General features: G+C 54.0%; 1 protein-coding gene across 1 annotated transcript; it reads left to right on the top strand.

The window, feature by feature from the left end:
* The first annotated feature begins 7,547 nt into the window (after positions 1-7,547).
* Positions 7,548-11,210, top strand: LOC117862569 (growth-regulating factor 4). Its single transcript, XM_034746099.2, has 5 exons — positions 7,548-7,821; positions 7,956-8,173; positions 8,815-9,241; positions 10,411-10,835; positions 10,942-11,210. The coding sequence occupies exons 1-5, from the start codon at positions 7,712-7,714 to the stop codon at positions 10,947-10,949; spliced, it is 1,188 nt and encodes a 395-aa protein (XP_034601990.1). The 5' UTR covers positions 7,548-7,711; the 3' UTR covers positions 10,950-11,210.
* The last annotated feature ends 7,921 nt before the right edge of the window (positions 11,211-19,131 follow it).

Genomic DNA, 19,131 nt, shown 5'->3' with positions numbered 1-19,131 from the left:
ATGCAGCAGCCGCACTACTGATCTCGTCTACTCCCACATTATTGCGTCCCGTTTCCCTGGCGCTCGCTGCTCGGCTGCTCGACTCGGCCGCCTCCGCTCAGATGACAGATCCCTTGCTTCTTTTTTTACTCCCTCGACGGCCAACAGGGCGCCCCCGTGTTCCTGTAAGCAGGAGCGGCTACTGCTGCAGTGCAAGGCGCCAATCCTCGTCACTGGCTCACTGCTTCACTGTTCCTCTTCAAACTTACATACAGTAACGTCTTTCTCTGCTGACTTCTACAGTAGCTCCAAAACCGTCGTCTCCTGCAGTCAAAGTAAGTCTACAGTGCAGACTGCAGAAGCCGATCATTACCTCCAATAATGGCGCAGGGGGAAGAGAGAGGAGCCGACGGGGCCACCTGCCAGCGGAACAGTCGGCGGATATGGACGGCTCTGCCGCCGGGGACGAGCACAAGGAGGCGCGACGGAGGGAGGAGGGACTGGTCCTGGAGGGGGCATGCCTCCCCCGTGCCGTCACGTGCATGTGCTGTCCGGTAAAGGCACGGCCGAGCAGGCCGCCGGGCGGAGCGAGCTGGGCCTCGCCGTGGAGCCCGGGATGGAGCACCGGCCGCGGGCCGGGGTCTACTGGTCCTTGCCACACTGTCCTGCGGGGCCATCCCCGTGAACACGTAGCAACTTCTGGTTACGCTGCTGGTCAGGTTCATGACTTTGTTGGCACTGCTGAGGCTGCACAGTTCTATTGCACAGCCATGAGGGGGTCGCCGGGTCGGGCAGCCACAGACACGTTTCGCCCGATTGGGTGCAAATGGCTTGGGTAAACCGTATGCTTATTGCATTGGTAGCTCAAGTTCCTGATTTACTCTGCGGTAAACATGTTTGTACCTTATTTGTCTAGACTTCTATGTCTACAATATCAGTTCATGCTGTTCGTTGACCATTGTAGCTGGAACCATGCTGACTTAGCTGACGGTCGAGCCAGTCGCAGGGGCTCTCGCAGCAGAATGAAGCCAAAAACTGCCCACGGCGCTGCCTCGCTCTAGCATCGTCGTCGTCGTCGTCGTGCTTCAGCTTTCAATTTTCTTCCCGGGCGCACGTGAACGGCGTCTCAGGGTCAGCAATAACCCAGCAAAGCGGCAAGCTCTGACGGCACAGCTTTTCTGCAATTCCGTCGCATGCGGCGTACCACGGGCAAGCTTAAAGCGGAAAGCTAGGTTTCCGATCTGATCGTTACACGACACGCGTGGCAGTTTGCTCCGCGAGACCGCCAGACGTCTCGGGGCCTTGTGGTACCAGAACCTCACCGCGCGCTCGTGCCTGCGCGCCTGCCCGCTCGGCGACCTGGACCACACGCCTATGCCACCGGTTGCCAGGGCGTCGCCGGCCGGCGGCCGCTCGCCCGGCGGTGCGACGCGGGCAGGACCGCTCCGTTGGGAGCAAATGCTGTCCTCTTGTTGTTCGGCGGCGCCTGACCATATATACTGCTTGAACTTTCAAATCCCACCACGTCCGGCTGCTGCTGCTGCTGCTTGGAGTAGCAGTGGCAGCCTGGGAGGTATCAACGTCAATCAGCTGCGGGAAATCACGTCTCGGCTTAAAGGTTACAGCCCAGCATCGTCACTTCGATTGCTTTTCGCGGCAAAGCGTCTTGCTACCAGGGCACCCAGGCCGGTCAGGTCACTTTCCTTGACCAAGCTTTGCGGGAGTCAAATGCAGTAAAAGTTCAGTGTGAGTTCGTTACAGCTTACCACTACTAGGGGGGTAAACTTTAGTCACGTATCAGTGACTTTCTGAGCGTGTCGTATATGCTTTTTCTCCGTGCAAGAACACCCCGTCAATAGTCATCGTCCGTGAACGGGGAAGTCGTGAAGTGCGAGTTGAAATAGGTCTATGAGCCTGAGATTCGTGCCAAATGCATACAGCAGTATTTACGTTACGTACGGTCCCTTGCCTATTGGATTGCTCAGCTCGTACAGATCGTGCCGGCTCACCTGCCACGACCAGTGTCATTGTGTCAAGGACTCAAGGCGCCATCCCAGCGCCCCCAGCCGGGCAGCCACCAGGTGCTGTGAGCGGATAAGGCCTAGCTACGTACTGCCTGGTGCCTGCTTGCGCTGGGCGCGCACTGCAGCTCGCTGCTGCCTTTTCCTGTTGGTTCTTCTGTTACTTAACCTTGTCCCCACGCGACACCGATCGATACGCCTCACGTAGCTTACTGTGCGGAGTCTCAGCAGTTGTGGCTGCACAAAAAGTGATAAGCCAGCGTCAAGTGGTTTCCGCACCCTAACATAATACGAGCAGCGGAACAATGCACGAACTCTCCGAATAAAGAAGGGAGAGCTAAATCTCATCCGAGTGAGATGGGATCTCATCTCATCTAAATTTTTCTTCACCCCATTCCCCTTTCTTCTCCAACTCCGGCGAGATTCATGAGGTTAGGGGTTCGGGGGTTGCCGAGGGTGGGGCTGCTCATTGCCAGCCTTAGAGGGTGGGCCGACGACGGCAGGCCGGCCTGGCGGAGGTGGCGGGCGCGGGGGCGGCGAGGCGTGGTGGTAGCGCCGCCAGCCGGGCGGCGGAGGATGGCGGTTGGACAGTGCCGGGGCGGGGGTGTCGATGGTGACAGCGGCGGTGGAAGGTGGCGGCGGGAGGGGTAGGAGGCAGCCGGCGTGGGCGGGCTAGGGCCGGCCGGCGTGGAGCTCAGGCAGACCCTAGCCTGCCACACCGGAGGGGTGGGGGAGGGCCTCGGTGGCAGGCGGCGGAGGGGTGGGGGAGGAAGAAGAAAAGGGTGGAGGCCTGGAGGGAGGAAGACGACAAGGAAGAGAGAGTAGGGATCTGAGCTGTTTTAACCATAGACACTCCTAATGACGAAGCTTCGGCGTTAAGCAACGCATCGCGCCCCAGTAGTTCCGGCCAGCAGCACGAGGCCAGCTAACAACACAACGCTTTATCCTTATCCACCCATCGATCCCCATTAGCCGATCGATCGCGATTAACAGCTGTACTAGGCATGATGCCATGGCACACCATGCAGCCATGCTCCCCCAACAACCTGAAGTGACGGTGCCTGACGCGAAAGGCCCCGGCCGGGAAGGGAGCCTGCGGGCAAGTGCGCGGCAGCGGCAGGTGCGTGATGTGACAATGGCATCCAGCTCCATCCATGCACAAGCCGCGCGGCCGCGCGTAGTAAAAGCCAGCCGGCCGGCCGGCCGGCCGGGCCTACGAGTAGCTAGGTGCGGGGGGCTACGGCGGCTAGATGTGGCTAATATAGGGAGGCATGCGCCCTCCCGCCCCGTCACGTGCACCAGCTGTCCTGCAAAGCCCAACCAGGCCAACGGAAAGCTAGGCCATAGCCAGTCGCCAGCCGAGCAGCAGTAGAAGGTGCGTCCAGGAACGGAGCCCGCTGGGCGCTGGCCGCTCGCTGCCTACCTGCCCCTGTGCTGCTAAGTGCTGCCGCTGCCATGCATGGCATGCATGCAGGGGGCCGATGCTGCAGGTGTCATGGCGACCGAGGCGCGCGGGGCGGCCGTGCCCCTACGGCCATTTACTCCCGCCCCTGTCGCTCCGCCAACCGAATCTCCACCGGTCGCCAACTCGCCACTGTTCCCAAACCGGCGTCGGGCGTCCGACCCCTCCGCCGCCGTCCGGGAGATTCTCGCGTGTGGATTCGTACCGATCCGGCGATCCCTTGCCTGCTGCCCAAGCGCGCGCCGAGCTTGCCCTTTTTTTCTCGGTTCTTTTCTTCGATGCGGTCGTCTCGTCTTTTTCGGCTGCCCGGTGCCGTTCGTTTGCACGGAAGACATCTTTTTTTCGAAACATCACGGAAGACATCTGGGTGACGCCGGGCGGAGCCAGGGTTCCATTTCCCTCATTCTGCCATAGCGCCATGCCATGCACGTACGTACGCACGCACGGCCGGCCCATGCGTGCTTGCTGCTCCGTCCGGATTCCTTTTCTTTTACTACTCTGCAAAGCTGAAAATTGGACGCGACCGACCAAATATTTTTACCCCGATTCCACTGCTCCTGGTCGCTGACGTGTGGTCTGCGCCTCGAGTAGACTGTGCAGCACAGTACTGCTTCGGAGTGAGATTGCAGCAGCAGGCAGCAGCGGCGGCATATGTTAATCAATGCCGTGCCACGGCAACGTCGACGCGGGCTGTTGACTGGCCAGTGGACGGCACGGCACGGCGCGAGTCGTCACGGCAGCTTCGAGATGGATTCGACCAGGCGTGATGGACGCCGCAGCGCGCAGGCTCTCTCGCCACGGCGCTCAGCTTCGCAGAGGCCGCAGCCGAGCCTGGCGGCTGGCGCGGTTCACTTCAGTGTGACGTCGCTGGCTCGCTGGTGCTGGGACGTGAGTACGTGAGCACGATGGCCCTGGCATTTTAAACAATTTTTCGGTCCGTTCATCAGCACTGCTTGTGCTTGGCAGTAGGATTTCTTTTTTCATCTTGGCACGTGACATGGCGTCTAGGAGTACATAACGTTGATATGTCAGTTGTCTTTGTAGTCAGGTTCTTTCGTAGAGACTAGAGGAAAAAAATGTTGTCAGAAGAGAGCGGAGGAACGGCCGAACAGATACGTACCCCTTTGACCGAGATGACAGTTTACTGCCCACTTTTGTGCAAGCATTTACTGTCTATATAGAGACTCGAGAGCTGGTTATTACTGCTCTCGTCTTTTCACCCATTAATGAGAGCACCAGACTCGACACTTCAGGACTGCGCCCGGTGCATCGATCGGCCATCCTGATGGGCACTGGCCAGATCCTTTCAGCATTGCTCATCTGCTACAACGACGCTTCAACAGTCCACGAGAGATAATGGCTTACTTCAAAATTCCAACTTTGACACTATACAAAAAGAAGATTCTCCATCACATCAAACTTGCGGTACATGCATGGAGTACTGAATGTAGACTAAATCAAAAATTAATTGCACAGTTTTGTTGCACTTTGCGAGACGAATCTTTTAAGTCTAATTAGTCAATATTTGGATAATAATTCACAAATACAAATGAAACGTTACAGTATTACTACAGTAATTTTGGTACACCTTGGGCAACTAAACAATGCCAAGGCCGATTTCAGCTGACAGTTCTGACTTGGCAAAACTGGGGATTAGCCTATCAGACAGCTATACAGCTTTCCGGCAATATATTATTTTGTATTAAGCAGTACGTATAGGTATCAGGTATGGCATTCAGTCGGACACTGTCGATCTTTGCAATATCTCATCCAGTTACGCGTGTAGTGCTCTGTTAAGAAACAATCTTGTTTCAGCGCAGTGGCGGAGCCATGAAAAAATTATAGGTGGGGCGACTTCTAGCGAGAGAGTAATCAAAAGCAAAAATGCACTAATGCACACTACATCCACATATTGCAAGTGCTCGATTATAACGGAAAGGTGGATGAACAACACAATTGAATTTTAAGATGCTACCTCAAATTTGCAGACTGTTCGCTTCAGCTTATCAGCCACCGAACAGTATTTTTCTCTCACAACAAATCAGCCGTTTCAGCTTTTCAGCCGACTTATAAGACCAGCCGATCATGCCGTTGAATGATGAATTTATAGTTCTGGTACCAATGCGTACAAAAATAGAAATGGATGCACCAGTAATAAATTGTATAAAGAGATCGATTGACACGCTATACTCTAACCAATGCTGATCTTTGTGCGCGCTGCTGTTGGTACCACGTCCTTTGCAACCGCAAGCCAGGCAGCGTTGGAAGCAAGGACTGGCGGGCAGCGTTGGTAGTGTTAGCGAAGGACAGTCCGCTGTTTTTCATTGACTTGGGCCCTCAATCTTTGGGCTGCTGTTGGGTTGGCCTAGGAAAAAACTAATAGACGCGATGGGTGCGTCATCTTCTTGCGCTCGCGGCTCTCTCGCCGACTCGTCCTCGCCATGACGGCCGATGCCTCCTCGACAGGAACACGGAGAGGTAGCTAAGGGGGCAGCCATCGGCCAAGGAGCAATGGAAGAAGGGGTGCTAGTGAGTTGAGCACGCCGGTAGCTGGGGCGGCCGCCCCACCCCACCGATAGGGTGGCTCCGCCCCTGGTTCAGCGGGTTAACTCAAATTATGGTGATGCGTAATCATAACGACTATGTAATCCAGGTTTGATTTTCTTCTTATGTGAAAATGCGGTGCTCCTCAAAAGGAAAATACTGACGAGTAAGTTAGGAGCTAGTAACACCCGATGAAATTGAAGCATGAGAACTATATAAGGTTTTTCAAAAAGCATTGTGTGAGAGTTGGTGCTGAATTGAAAGAAAGTTGGATTACGCAAGGCCATCTGATCTGTAATTTGGTTCGCCTTTTAAATTTTTGTAAAATGATCTTGAAAAGAAATGGAATGAGTTGAAATGACCAAAGGGACATATGATATGATCGCCTTTCATATAGTACCTTTGGATCAGGGGCGGAGCTTAATTCTGGCCAAGGGTAGCCGTTGCCCCCATGTTGCTAGTAAGTTCCATTAGTGAACACTGAATTTTACCATGTAATGAGTGATATCTGAGCCTCATCAAGCTTGCCACCGCTTCGGATGACCCTTATTCGAACTTTGACGTTGTTACAATTCAATTGATGACTTTTCTAGAAATTCCATTCTAAATGTGAAGATAACTTCATGTCAAGTGTCATGTCCAAAAACTTGGCTTTTGCTAGCGCTGATGTAAGTTTCTTACTAAATTTTTCCAAAATAAGTTTCTTACTAAACTTTTCTCGATCCACGGTCGACGCCGGTTGATCCTACGTAGTCTACTTACAAATGCTTTTGTAACAAATCCAGCGGTACCACCATCATGCAAAAAATTGTAACGTGATTCTTTTCACAAAAGTTTCGATCTTGAAGATAGTAGTCTAGAAACAAAAGAAACTTGGCCAAGCTGCGTACTAGCTAGCGCACTAGCCACTAGGGGCCGATCAAGACGTCGCCTGACGGAAGACAGGAAGCAAGTAAAGAAATGGCAGGAGAGGAGGCAACGGCAACGGCGCCCCACACCCTCCTGTGCCGGCCTCGCATCGGTAACCGCGACGCAGACACGCCCAAATCCACAGTCACCTCGCCTGGTCTCTCTCTCCTCCCATACGATGCTTGTCACCACCCTCGCTACAGTACTGCATCCAAATCCACTCCGCTCGCCCAAAAAATAGGCCCCGGAAGAAACAAAGGCGCATAGGAAACAGAAGAAAAAGCTGCACGTGAGGAGGGGAGAGCCGGAGGGGGGTAGGAGAGAGAAGCACGCTCACACGGTTCACACTACCTCACCAGTCACCACGCCTGCTACGGACTACCACAACGCTAGAGGGACAGACGGCGAGGCAGGCGTCGCTTGTCATCTTGCAGCTGGATCGCCGGCCGGAGCGCAGCCACCCCGTCGCGCTCGTGTCATCCCAGTGTCGGGCTCGCAGCTCGCTCACACGAGACCACCAGCCTAGGCTCGCCGCTCGCCTCGCCTCACCCCGCCTCCTCGCGTGGAGACGACACGCAGAGCGCGGGGCAGACAGCGACGCAGAGAGAGACAAAGCGGGCAATAAAGGCGAGCGCGCGCGAGCGGGGGTGCTGAGCTGAGCGAGCGAAGCAAGCAAAGCACATCACGAGCCGCAGCCGAGCCAGCCAGCCAGCCCCCGGGGGATCTCATTAAAGAGGGGGGTGCGGGTGCGGCCGGCCGCGGGGAGCAAGCAGCGCGCGAGAGAGACAGCGAGAGGATGGCGATGCCGTATGCCTCTCTTTCCCCGGCAGGCGCCGACCACCGCTCGCCCACCGCCACCGCTTCCCTCCTCCCCTTCTGCCGCTCCACCCCGCTCTCGGTCTCGGCGTGAGTGCCCATCTCCTCTCTCACTCCGTGCTCTCTCTCACCGCCATTTCGGCCCGGTCCTCCCGTAGGGCTGCTCCCTGGTGGTTCTTCTTGGGTTCTGAGTTCTGACCTCGTGGCTATGTTTGCTGGCGCAGGGCTAGCGGCGGCGGCGGTCTGGCAGAGGGCGCGCAGATGAGCGCGAGGTGGGCGGCGAGGCCGGTGCCGTTTACGCCGGCGCAGTACGAGGAGCTCGAGCAGCAGGCGCTCATATACAAGTACCTGGTCGCCGGCGTGCCCGTCCCGCCGGATCTCGTGCTCCCCATCCGCCGCGGCCTCGACTCCCTCGCCACCCGCTTCTACGGCCACCCCACACGTACGGCATCTTCCTCCCGAATACTTGCCGTGTTGCTTATTCCGGACTCTTTCTTTATTCCGATCAGGTGTACTTTGCCTACATTAGTTAATCTGCTCCGGTCATTTGTTAATCACTGATGCGCGATTCAAGAACCGTGCGTCAGTTTTATACTAATAGCCCGATTTGTTCCTGGAAAGCTTCTGTTTTTTTTAATCCGATCTTTGTGCTCTCTTCAAGATTCAGCATACGATTTGGGAGAACTAGGCCATCATGTTGTGCTATTTGGTTTTATACTGCACCTGATGGTGGTTGAAATAGAGGTTAATATCGTCAGCACCATTGTGGACGAAGAGTACTGATGCTTTAGAAACCAGCTCGCTCTCTTGCCATTTCTTTGTTCTCTTTCTGCATGATCAATAATGGTGAGGTCGCGAGCAAGCAAATCCATTGAATGCAGCGGCAGCTGCTCCACTGTTCGCCATTTCTGCCCATTGCTAATAATGGGAAGCTTTGCCTTGCGTCTGCGTCGGTACTGTCCTGTACCAAATGCCAATCCATTTGGATGCTGCACAGCTAGATGCACAGATAAAAAGCTAGCGCATAAATGATGCTTAAATAACGGATAACAGCGTCTGATTTGCTCGGTGTGCTTTGTGCAGTTGGGTACGGATCGTACTTCGGCAAGAAGCTGGATCCGGAGCCGGGCCGTTGCCGGCGTACAGACGGCAAGAAGTGGCGGTGCTCCAAGGAGGCCGCCCCGGACTCCAAGTACTGCGAGCGCCACATGCACCGCGGCCGCAACCGTTCAAGAAAGCCTGTGGAAACGCAGCTCGTGCCCCCGTCCCAGCCGCCGGCCACCGCGGCCGCGGCCGTCTCCGCCGCGGCGCCCCTTGCCGTCGCCACCAACGGCAGCGGCTTCCAGAACCACTCTCTTTACCCGGCCATCGCCGGCAGCACCGGTGGAGGCGGCGGGACCAGCAACATCTCCAGCACGTTCTCCTCGCCGTTGGGGTCGTCGCCTCAGCTGCACATGGACAATGCTGCCAGCTATGCATCTCTTGGCAGTGGAACGGCCAAAGATCTCAGGTGACTGTTCTTTCTTTGCTTTTCTTTCTTCTCCAATGCCAATCCTGTTTCTCAACAGTGCTATCCTTTTAACTGATTGGCGTCAGAGATGGTCACGCAGATAACTGTTTACCTGTGATCCTTCAATCACTGCCTTACATTTCGTTTTGCATCAGTGGCAATCAAAACCAGTAGTGCGTGCTCAGTACTTTTACTGCTGCCACGCGCAATAAGCATGACCTACTGGGACTTTACTCACTGCAAGAAATTACGTTAGTGTTCAGGGTCTGGTAGTCTGGTTCATTGCCTGGCCATGCTTTCTGGGTTCAGTTCTAAGACCCTGAAGGCTGAAGCCCAGGGCAGTGTCCATTTCTCTACGCGATATCTGTCCTCAGGTCAGGTGGAAGCGCAGTGCACAGCCTTCTTGGCTTTGGCACAGACTAAGCTTAGAACACGTACTGCCCATAAAGATGAAGCTTGTTTGTGTTCAGTGGTCGCAGTGCTTGGGCCTGCTGATGCTGGCATCACCTGACCATTACTACAAGTCTTTATTGTTGCAGAATCAAGTCGTTTCTCTTGCAACTCTTTTAGGGCGCAGGATACAATAAATTTGGTCCTTGTAACTACCGGAAGGGCAGCATGGGCATTATAGTGGAAGTGCATCTCTTTTTGCCCATACAAATCCTTTCTTTCCACCTATACATATTGTTGATTTAACTGAACAGATGTTCTAATTAAGCGGATGAACATCTGCCCTTTTACTTTGCTGCTACTTGTGTACTATCGAGCTGTTGCTAAGTTACCGAGACATGATCACTTTTACTCAAAATGATGTAGGATTTGATAACTAACTACAATTTTTCATCTGTTAATAATACGTTTTGTCATACCTTTTAGAAACCAATCATGGTAACTTCGTTTTAGGTACCGTTTGGTCATTATGTAAGTCTAAAATAAAACAGTTTGTTGAAAGGCAAATTTAATTTAATTTAATTTTGAATGCTTTGGTTGTATTTGTAATACCATGTACTGATTCGTTCTGAAAACCTTGCATTTCTGGAAGAATAGCTCAGTACAATTGTCACTTGTGTCGTGCTTCAGCTGTCTGTTCTTTTTAAGAAACTTTATTTGTAGTTTAATATACCAATCCCTACTAATTTCCGGTGTTCACCCTACTTTCTGAAATTCAGGTACAATGCTTATGGGATAAGAACTTTGGCAGACGAGCACAATCAGCTTATTGCAGAAGCCATCGATTCATCAATGGAGAGCCAGTGGCGCCTCCCGCCGTCCCAAAACTCCTCCTTCCCTCTCTCGAGCTACCCCCAGCTCGGGGCGCTGAGCGACCTGGGTCAGAACACGGTCAGCTCGCTCTCGAAGATGGACAGGCAGCCACTCTCCTTCCTAGGCAACGACTTCGGGGCGGTCGACTCCGGGAAGCAGGAGAACCAGACGCTGCGGCCCTTCTTCGATGAGTGGCCCAAGGCGAGGGACTCCTGGCCGGGCCTCTCCGACGACAACACTAACCTCGCCTCGTTCCCGGCGACCCAGCTGTCGATCTCCATACCCATGGCGTCCTCGGACTTCTCCGTGGCAAGCTCTCAGTCGCCGAACGGTAAGCTAGCTCTGTTGCTACGAGAAACTAACGGCTGTTATACTGCCAGTTCTGTGACACAGTCCAGCTCGATTACTGACTGGCACCATGTCTTTTGTCTCTGCAGATGACTAATGGTGCCCGTGGACTGGACTGGTGGATGTCCCTGAGCCAAGTATTGGATTCGTTGCGTTCTGATTTTCTCTAGACTCTTAAGGACACTTTTGTCTGCTCCCCACCACGCAGTAGCTGAAAAACCCAATCTATGCTTGTTCTGTATAATTCGTCGGTCTTTTTTTCCGTGTCAGATCAGATTTGTACCAAACCAAAGTGACCGGACTCCGTCCGCCGTCGCCTCACGTGGGTGAACATGAGACCGTTTTCCTTAGGCTCAAAGCTTTGTGTGCCCCCACTGATGGATTTCATTCTCTCTCTCTCTCTCCCCTGTATCTGAAAGCCTGCTTTGCATAAACCCAACTGCCGAAGCAGGCACTGACAGACAGTGCACCAACGTGACGCTTCATGCCCTCTCGGGCTGTCCCCCGATCTGCATGGATGGAGCCCTTTTATCATGCGAGTGCCCTACTCAACTGCTAGTGGTACTGGTAACCAACAAACTCCTTTTGTAAGTGGAGACAGTAGACGCGGGGCTTGCTTGCAGCTGCAGGTAGTAGCAATTCGTCAGGCAGGCGGCAGGCCGGCCGGAATCGGCCAGCTAGCAGCGCACAACGGAGGCGACTCGTGGCTCCCTTTTTCCCGGAACATGATCGGGCAGCAGGATCCGCCGCTTTGTCACCTGGAACCCGTGACAAGCAATGGCCGTCACCCCAGTTCCCCCACGCCATCCCGAGATCCACCACCAACAAGCAGGCGCCTTTCCTTTCATCGCCCCCACCCCCGCATGTTACCGGGGCTCCACCTCGCCGCCCCTCCTCTATGATTACCAGAGCTTCCAAAGTTGGGTGGCCGAGGTGAAACAGGCTTGTGTGCTGGACGCCGAGCGCGGGCAGGGGCGGAGCGTGCAGTTCTTCCCGGCTGTGCTCGGCGGCGCGTCCCGGCGCGGGGGGACTCGGGCATCCTGGGAATGGCATGGGATGCGCAAGCGGCGTAGTCCGGACGTGGTGGCGAGCGATCTGCAAAGGCTACGGTTGATTGGTACGGTTAGACTTTGGAGGCTTTTTGGACGTGCCATGAGGCCACCTCCTCGCGGGCGGGTGAGGAAGGCGGCATGTGGGCGCGTGTTGGTGCCTTGGTGCGGTGGTGCATGTGATGTGACTGCCGCGAAAGGAGGAGCTCGATTTCAGCGGAACCCATGGTGGGGTGGTGACGGGTTCCCTGGCCGGGCGGATCGGTGGTTTCCGATCTTCCGGCAAGGCGGCAAGGACAATAGCCAGAGCCTCAGGGCGTGACCACACCGTGCCACTTGCCAGTAGTTGCGGTGATGCACCTTTTGGGTCCAGTTGGGCACTTGCAAAGTCACGGCAAACCAGAGATCCAGCAGCCCTCGGATGGATCCCGAGCTTTAAAATCTCATTAACTTGTCTCCTTTTTGTCAATGACTCAATTCCGAGTAATTTCGAAAATTGACATCCAATTCTTGAGCTCTTCAAGATTTGACACACTAATCCATGTGTCAATGACTCAAATTCTTAAAAGGTTCACGAATTATAATTCCAAATGTCAAAATCTCTAGTCAAGTCCGTTCAAGGAGCACGTGAAAACTCCTACAGGGCGGATGAAACAAAAAGGCTGCCGCTGGGACTCGTGGTAGTACGCTGGTACCGATTCGGTTGCGATCTCACGGATCCACACGTTGTACTTGTACTTCCACAGTTCCACAGCTATTTCGGCTTCTTGTATGCTACCACCACTACAAGTGTTCGTACTCGATTTACCCGGTTCGTATTTGCTTCGTCATTTCTTCACTGACGGGAATGGAAGGAAGGAAGGAGGACAACATTTCAGAGCAGCCATCTTATGTTGGCCAAGTGGTCCTTTATGGACCGAGTTCGTGCGCCGACCTGAATGGTTGAAATCAAGCCAGCCAAGTGGGCCTATTTTAGTGACCCAGCCCACCTGCGAGGTCGCCACTTGCTTTTGGGCTGCGCTGAAGAGCCCATTGCTGTCCCCGGGGGCAGCCCAAGCCTCTCTGTCCGGCGGCCCCGTTTCAGTAATCAGTACTGCACAACAGATGCAGAGCCGTTCGGTGTTTGGATCGTTAAGTTTAGGATATCGTCGAATATTAATTAGTAGAATTAAATATAAATTAATTATAAAATTAATTAAGAGGCTAATTCATGAGATGAATCTATTAAGTCTAATTAATTCATGATTAGCATATGTTTACTGTAGCATCACATTCAAATCATGGACTGATTAGGCTTAATAGATTCATCGCAAATTAGCCTCTATAATTAGTTTTGTAATTAATCTATGTTCAATACTCCTAATTAGTACCTAAACATTCGATATGACAGGAACTCAAACGGACCACATCATCAGCTAAATGTTTGAAACCTTGTCGATGTCCATCATAAACTTGCTTTTCCTACGTGATAGAAGAGTATATTTCTTCCTCCAAGTCAGTGTCATCCTTTTCCAGTAACCTTTCGGTTTGACGCACTGTCGCGCCACGGTGGTACATCTACGTGACAATCTGTTCATTCAGGTGTACCCTAGCACCTCAGAGCTGCGGCCGTCCTTACAGGTCTCGGACCGTCTCATCCTATCGTATCGGCGCTCCATCAGACCATCACAAGTTCACAACCAATCTACTCCGTATGCGCAAACGGTTTCGTCCAGGACTCCAATGCGGCAGTGCCCATGACACATGACAGTATATTACTCGTCACGAAAATAGTACTAGTATATCATAGTATATCAAAGTAACTCTCACTACATTTTGACAAGGTACTAAATAGTGTTTAGCGACATAATAGTATATTAGTGCCCGTGTAGCGGATCGCGAATAGCGGGTACTATAGCGGACGCTAAGTCCAAATAGCGGAATTCAAAGAATAGTCACAATTTTAGAGCATATATGAATATTAACATCAAATTTACTTATTATAATTTTAAGTTAGCTATTACATTTCATGGTAAGAATCACAAATAAATAGGTATACTTAAGATGTATAGATATATATTAACATTAAATTACCATATCAATAAATAAAAAATTCATTTGTCATCCAATAACTCTTTATCATTACCTAAATAACCATTTTAAACATAACTATTACCATTTGATTCATATTCATATGTCACTTGAACTGTAAATATAGCGAATAGCGGTCTACCATAAGCAATAGCGGCCGCTAAGTTCAAATAGGTCCGCTACCTTGTAGCGGTAGAGTACCGCTACCGCTATAGCGACCGACTTTTTTGTTTTTTAGCCCTTTTTCCGAAAGATTCTCACAAATAGATCCCTGAAGGAACCAATTCCAAAAATGGACCCTTAGCTTGGCGCCATCCACGCTGGCGCCAAGCTACAACATCTCGGCGCCAGCCATCCTGGTGCCAAGATCTATGCGCAGCTGCTGACGCAGGTGGCGATGTGGCAGGGGCTTGGCGCCATGGATCTTGGCGCCAAGCTTGGCGCCTTAGATCTTGGCGCCGAGCTATCTACCCCGTACCTCTTTGCGTTTCGAACTAAACAAGTAGAATTATTCCGAGGAGTGTGTAACAAACTAAGCTGTGGTTCAACTGATTTCAACACAGGGGTTTGAACTTAGGTCTCCAGGATAAGAAGCCCACCTCCTAACCAGTTGAACCACAGCTTAGTTTGATGTACACTCCTCGGAATAATTGTACTTGTTTAGTTCGAAACGTGAAGAGGTACGAGGTAGATAGCTCGGCGCCAAGATCTACGGCGCTAAGCCCCCGCCACATCGGCATCCGCGTCAGCAGCTGCGCATGGACCTTGGCGCCAAGGTAGCTGGCGCCGAGACGTTGTAGCTTGGCGCCAGCGTGGATGGCGCCAAGCTAAGGGGATTTTTTGAATTGGTTCTGTCGGAAGCGTATTTGTGAGAATTTTTCGAAAAAAGGGTTAAAAAATAAAAAAGTCGGCTGTAGGGACCACTATTGCGGATATTACAAATGCTATTCAGTACCTTGCACTTGACTTCCGGTCCATTTTATTTTATTTGACTCGCTACGTCTCTAAACCGCATTTCCCGTTGGTCGTTGACGAGTTCGGGGACAGTACGGATTGCTACCTTTTCTGTCAGGTAACACGGAATCTAGCTGCCGCCCTGTTGCACCCAGAGCTGGATGCGTTCGCGAATCGCGACAGACAGGCTGCGGTCCACGCACTGCCCTGCAGTGCATGCTGTGATTAGATGGCGAGAGAGTGAGTAGACGTCGCCCTCCTTTGAAGCACGCGTGCATGGCCGATCATCGACTCGGACCGCGAGAAAGCGAGCTGCTGGAGGTGCTGTGCAGGCGTGCAGCAATGCCGATGCATCGCGCGGAGTGGAAGTGGATTTCAGCGAAAGCGAGAGAGCGAGCGCAGGGTGCGTACACATGCTTTGGCAGTGGCCAGCAGAGGGGGAGCTCGATCGGTCATGGCATTTTGGCATGTCAGTAGTGCGCGTCAAAACCATCAAAAAATGGCGCAGCCGACGTGACAGCCGGGTCAAATGCTGGTGAATCGATCGGGCGAACCGTCTAATCGCCCAAAGAGGTGCGCATAATCGCGTGACCTCTCGCCTGCTTTTTGCTCCATTTGTTCGTGCTCAGTGTGCACTCCATCAATCCTCCATACTTTCCTGTTCACTCGCAATCAATCGCCTGCAGAGCTTACTGTAACAACACAGAACGCAGTTCGTTTTCTTTTCGAGACGCGTGGTACTAGGAAGCAGGCGGGAATTGAAACGTTGAGGGTGCCGGGTCTTTTCTTAGGCTGCGCTGCCTGCTGCTCCGATGGGCCGAGATGGGCTAGGCTTTCCCGTGCACAGGGCACACTGTCCCATTCTTGGCCCCGAAGCCGGCCAGGCGGGCACAGCCAGCCACACGACGCGCTTGTTGGGGAGGAACAGCAACGGCACAGTGACGCAGCGTCGCGTTGCCATCGCGCTCGCCGCCCAACAGCGGCGGGGAACTTAACTGGCTCGATCGAGTGGCCTTTTCCCAAAGGCTGCTCCCGCAGCAGGCAGCTAGCCGCGCCGCGCGCCCAGCCCGACGCGATCGCATCCGGCACTGTGCCGCCTTTAGTTCGCGCCCGCCCGCCTTTGCTCGCCGCGGTCACGGCCACGGCCAGGCAGTGCCAGCCAGCCGCTATCTTTCATTGCCCGCCCCCTTTCGTGAAAGATTTCCTCCTCCGCGCCCTGCTTTTATCGCGAAAACCTCGATCTGTCCGCTGCGGCGCGGCGGCACAGGGCGCGGGAGCCGGGCCGCGTCGTCGAGTCGCTTTCGCTCGCCCGGCCCAGCGCCGCTGCGAGCTAGCGCGGCCGGGCGGCGGGGGTCGGCTAGCGCTGGAACGGACAGGCACCGGGCGGGGGCCGCGGCGTAAAGAAAGACGCGCGGCGCCGGGGAGGTTTTCGTGCTTGGCAGGCAGAAATCAAGTGGTTGGCGGTTTTCGTGCACGGCGGGATGGGCAGCGAAAGCGGGAACTGGTGGCACAGTAGCACTACTAGTGGCGTAGCACAGTGTTCGATGGCGTTAGGATCCGACCTGCCCTATCCAAATCTGTCCAGCCGAAGACTTTGGGCCCGGCAGAGGCAGACGTCTCGCGATCAGAGTACTACGTGGCTACGCACCATCTCTATGCATCAAAAGACGTACCAGTACCACCAACCAGCCGGTTCCGGTTGGTTCAGTACAGCCGTACTGAACATTCTTCAATTGAACCGGCTACAGCATGATCATTGGTACCAGGACTTCAGGAATTAGGAGACGAAATTCAGCGGACAATAACCAAGGTTGGTTAGATTTCTGATTTCAGAAGGCGTGCCGAGCGGATTTGAACTGCGTTCTCCGAGCCGGCCGGTCGTCCTCGTTCTAGGATCGAGAAGTAGTGCCCGTGGAAGAAACCCGACGCACAAAAGGCTGCGCGATCCGTACAGAAGTGACGCGCTCGATGTGCCCCCCTTTGACCGCCTTCCCGTTCGTGTGGGGATGCGTGTGCACGGAAGGGAGCACACACGGTGATAAACAAAACAGTATCACGTACCTGCCGGCCGCCGTTGCCCCCCTCCCCTGCAGCAAAGTTCGCGCCGGGGAAAAGAAGGCGCCCGGCATCTTGCTGGTCCGACCTCCGAGCTCTCCGCCACTCGCAGCCGATTTGCAGCGGGAATCTCCCTTTGCGGCAGATGCGATGCGCCTCGGGATCAGGAAACCAACGCAGTATTGTTGCTGCCCTGGCCGGCCCGGGACGCCTCCCACAACAGTGCCAATCTGCTACTGCTACCCCTCTAGATGTTTTGAATAGATTCTTTGCCTGATTGCCTCCCTGCGGTAGCCGTTTATTTGCATCGGCCATGTATATCAGGCGCCTTTTGCTTCTTTTGATCCCATAAATAACTCAGCAACGACAGCGCGGGTTGTCGCCCTAATGATTGCCTTTTACACCGGTGATTACCGCCGTGCCGGCAAAACATGTGGAGATGGAACGGAAAGGCATCATGGCCGAGACGGTGCTCCAACAATGGCGTGTCGTCTGCAGCAGGCACACACCGACCGGACTTGTACTAGCAATGGTACTAAGCAGCTACCTTATGAGCGGTGGCCAAGCTAGCCATGCCATTGTCACCCCCAAAGACCCAAACTCTTCAGGGGAAAAGAAGAGGAAGAGTGTTTCTGTTGGCAAACTCTAGCGTTTTGATCTGATATCATTCTCACGGTGTCGCAGCACGGAGTGGATAATCTAAATTTCTGAACCAAAACGCAGCACTGCGCAGTGATCACGCTATCGTGTGTCCATGCTTTTGTCTGTCCCCATGGCCATTCGCGGATGCAGCGCCAGCAGCCGGCAGGGGCAAGTGACGATGCCCGTCGCTCGATGCCATGGCATGACAGCCTGCCTTTTTTTCTTCGGTGTTCTCAAGAAACTATCATGCAGCCACCGCAAACTCAACCGCTTTAGTTTTTCTCTTTAGCTTTTGCGCGCTCGGGCCTAACGTCGCCAACGCTTCTTTTCGCAAAGCCTCTCGAGGGACTATGCAGATCGGACTTAATCGAGTGCGCCATGCCGTATTGCCGTATTGCCAAAGGCAGCTCGTTTATTCCCTGTGTTGAAGCTTCAGTGAGAAGGGAACAATTCGCCGTCCATACTATTTCTAGAACGTCTTACAGTAATGCAGTCAGATTCAATTTCAAGCATTCAAACATACTGAAGTTAAAGTATTCGAAGCTTGTGTAAATTTGGTGTGCACCAACTGCGGCGAGCATGAACAATTGAGCTTACAGCTTGCTTGTATTTAACCACCAATGGAGGAAGAGTTTGTAAAGTCCAGTTTCCCTTTAAGGCAACTGTACTGCTCGTCACACATCAACTATTCTCCTTTGACATCAGGGCCACTGTACTTGGAGAACCAACTGATGGGTGACTGATGATCGATGCTTCCACGCGAACCGCCGGTTCCTCTCCGGTCAGTAGAGTGGCGCCTGTGCAGCAGACAGTGCCCGTTGCGCGCACGAACGAGTTGCCACCAAATGGTCCTTTTTTGTTTTCGTTCTGATCGTGATCGGGCCACCAAATCGACTTGACCACTCTTAAGTACACGCTGAATTGATCAGTGATCGCCGTGCCCTTCGTGTTCTGACCGCGCATCATGCCGCTGCCCACTGCAGGCGGGCGAGATCGGAGACGGGCACGGGAACAGTAGGCAACAGCGTGCTTACCATTTCCGGGCACCCACACGGCGCGGTCCGAATGATGGAACGCCGAGAACGCCACCGCCCGCCCTCATGATGCCCTGAGGGGATGATGCGCGCCCTAGCGCCTAGCGTGTGGCACCACCGAGCCATCGAGACCACGACCCCATCCCGGCGCACGTCGACGACGACAGCGGCGGCCGGACGGTGGCCGTGGCCTGGTCGCGAGCCCGCGACGGCACGGCGCATCATGTCCGCCCTACCAGGCTACCGCGCCCACGCGCCGCTGCGTGCCGTGCAGAGCCGCTGGCAGTGGCGCAGGTGCGATTGTTGGTCCCGGGGCCCGGCGGCGGCGGACCCACACCCGCCCGTCCGATGGGGCCTACGGCGCCACGCAGGCAGTCCAGTGTCCCGGCGGTCCCCCGGCGGGCGATACGGACGGCCCGGATCGCGTGGGGCCCGCCATCCCTGCAACCCCATGTATAAATACTCGGAGGCAGGA

This window comes from Setaria viridis, chromosome 1, assembly GCF_005286985.2.
Source record: "Setaria viridis chromosome 1, Setaria_viridis_v4.0, whole genome shotgun sequence".
Classification (NCBI taxonomy): Eukaryota; Viridiplantae; Streptophyta; class Magnoliopsida; order Poales; family Poaceae; genus Setaria; species Setaria viridis.
This window is presented reverse-complemented; position numbering and strand designations above follow the sequence as displayed.

What these genes read in the sequence shown, in the direction of transcription:
- LOC117862569 (XM_034746099.2), top strand. Translation starts at nt 7,712, where the DNA reads ATGGCGATGCCGTATGCCTCTCTTTCCCCGGCAGGCGCCGACCACCGC. An exon ending in ACCCCGCTCTCGGTCTCGGC is followed by an intron (nt 7,822 to 7,955) that starts GTGAGTGCCCAT and finishes TTGCTGGCGCAG; the next exon opens with GGCTAGCGGCGGCGGCGGTC. An exon ending in GGAACGGCCAAAGATCTCAG is followed by an intron (nt 9,242 to 10,410) that starts GTGACTGTTCTT and finishes TCTGAAATTCAG; the next exon opens with GTACAATGCTTATGGGATAA.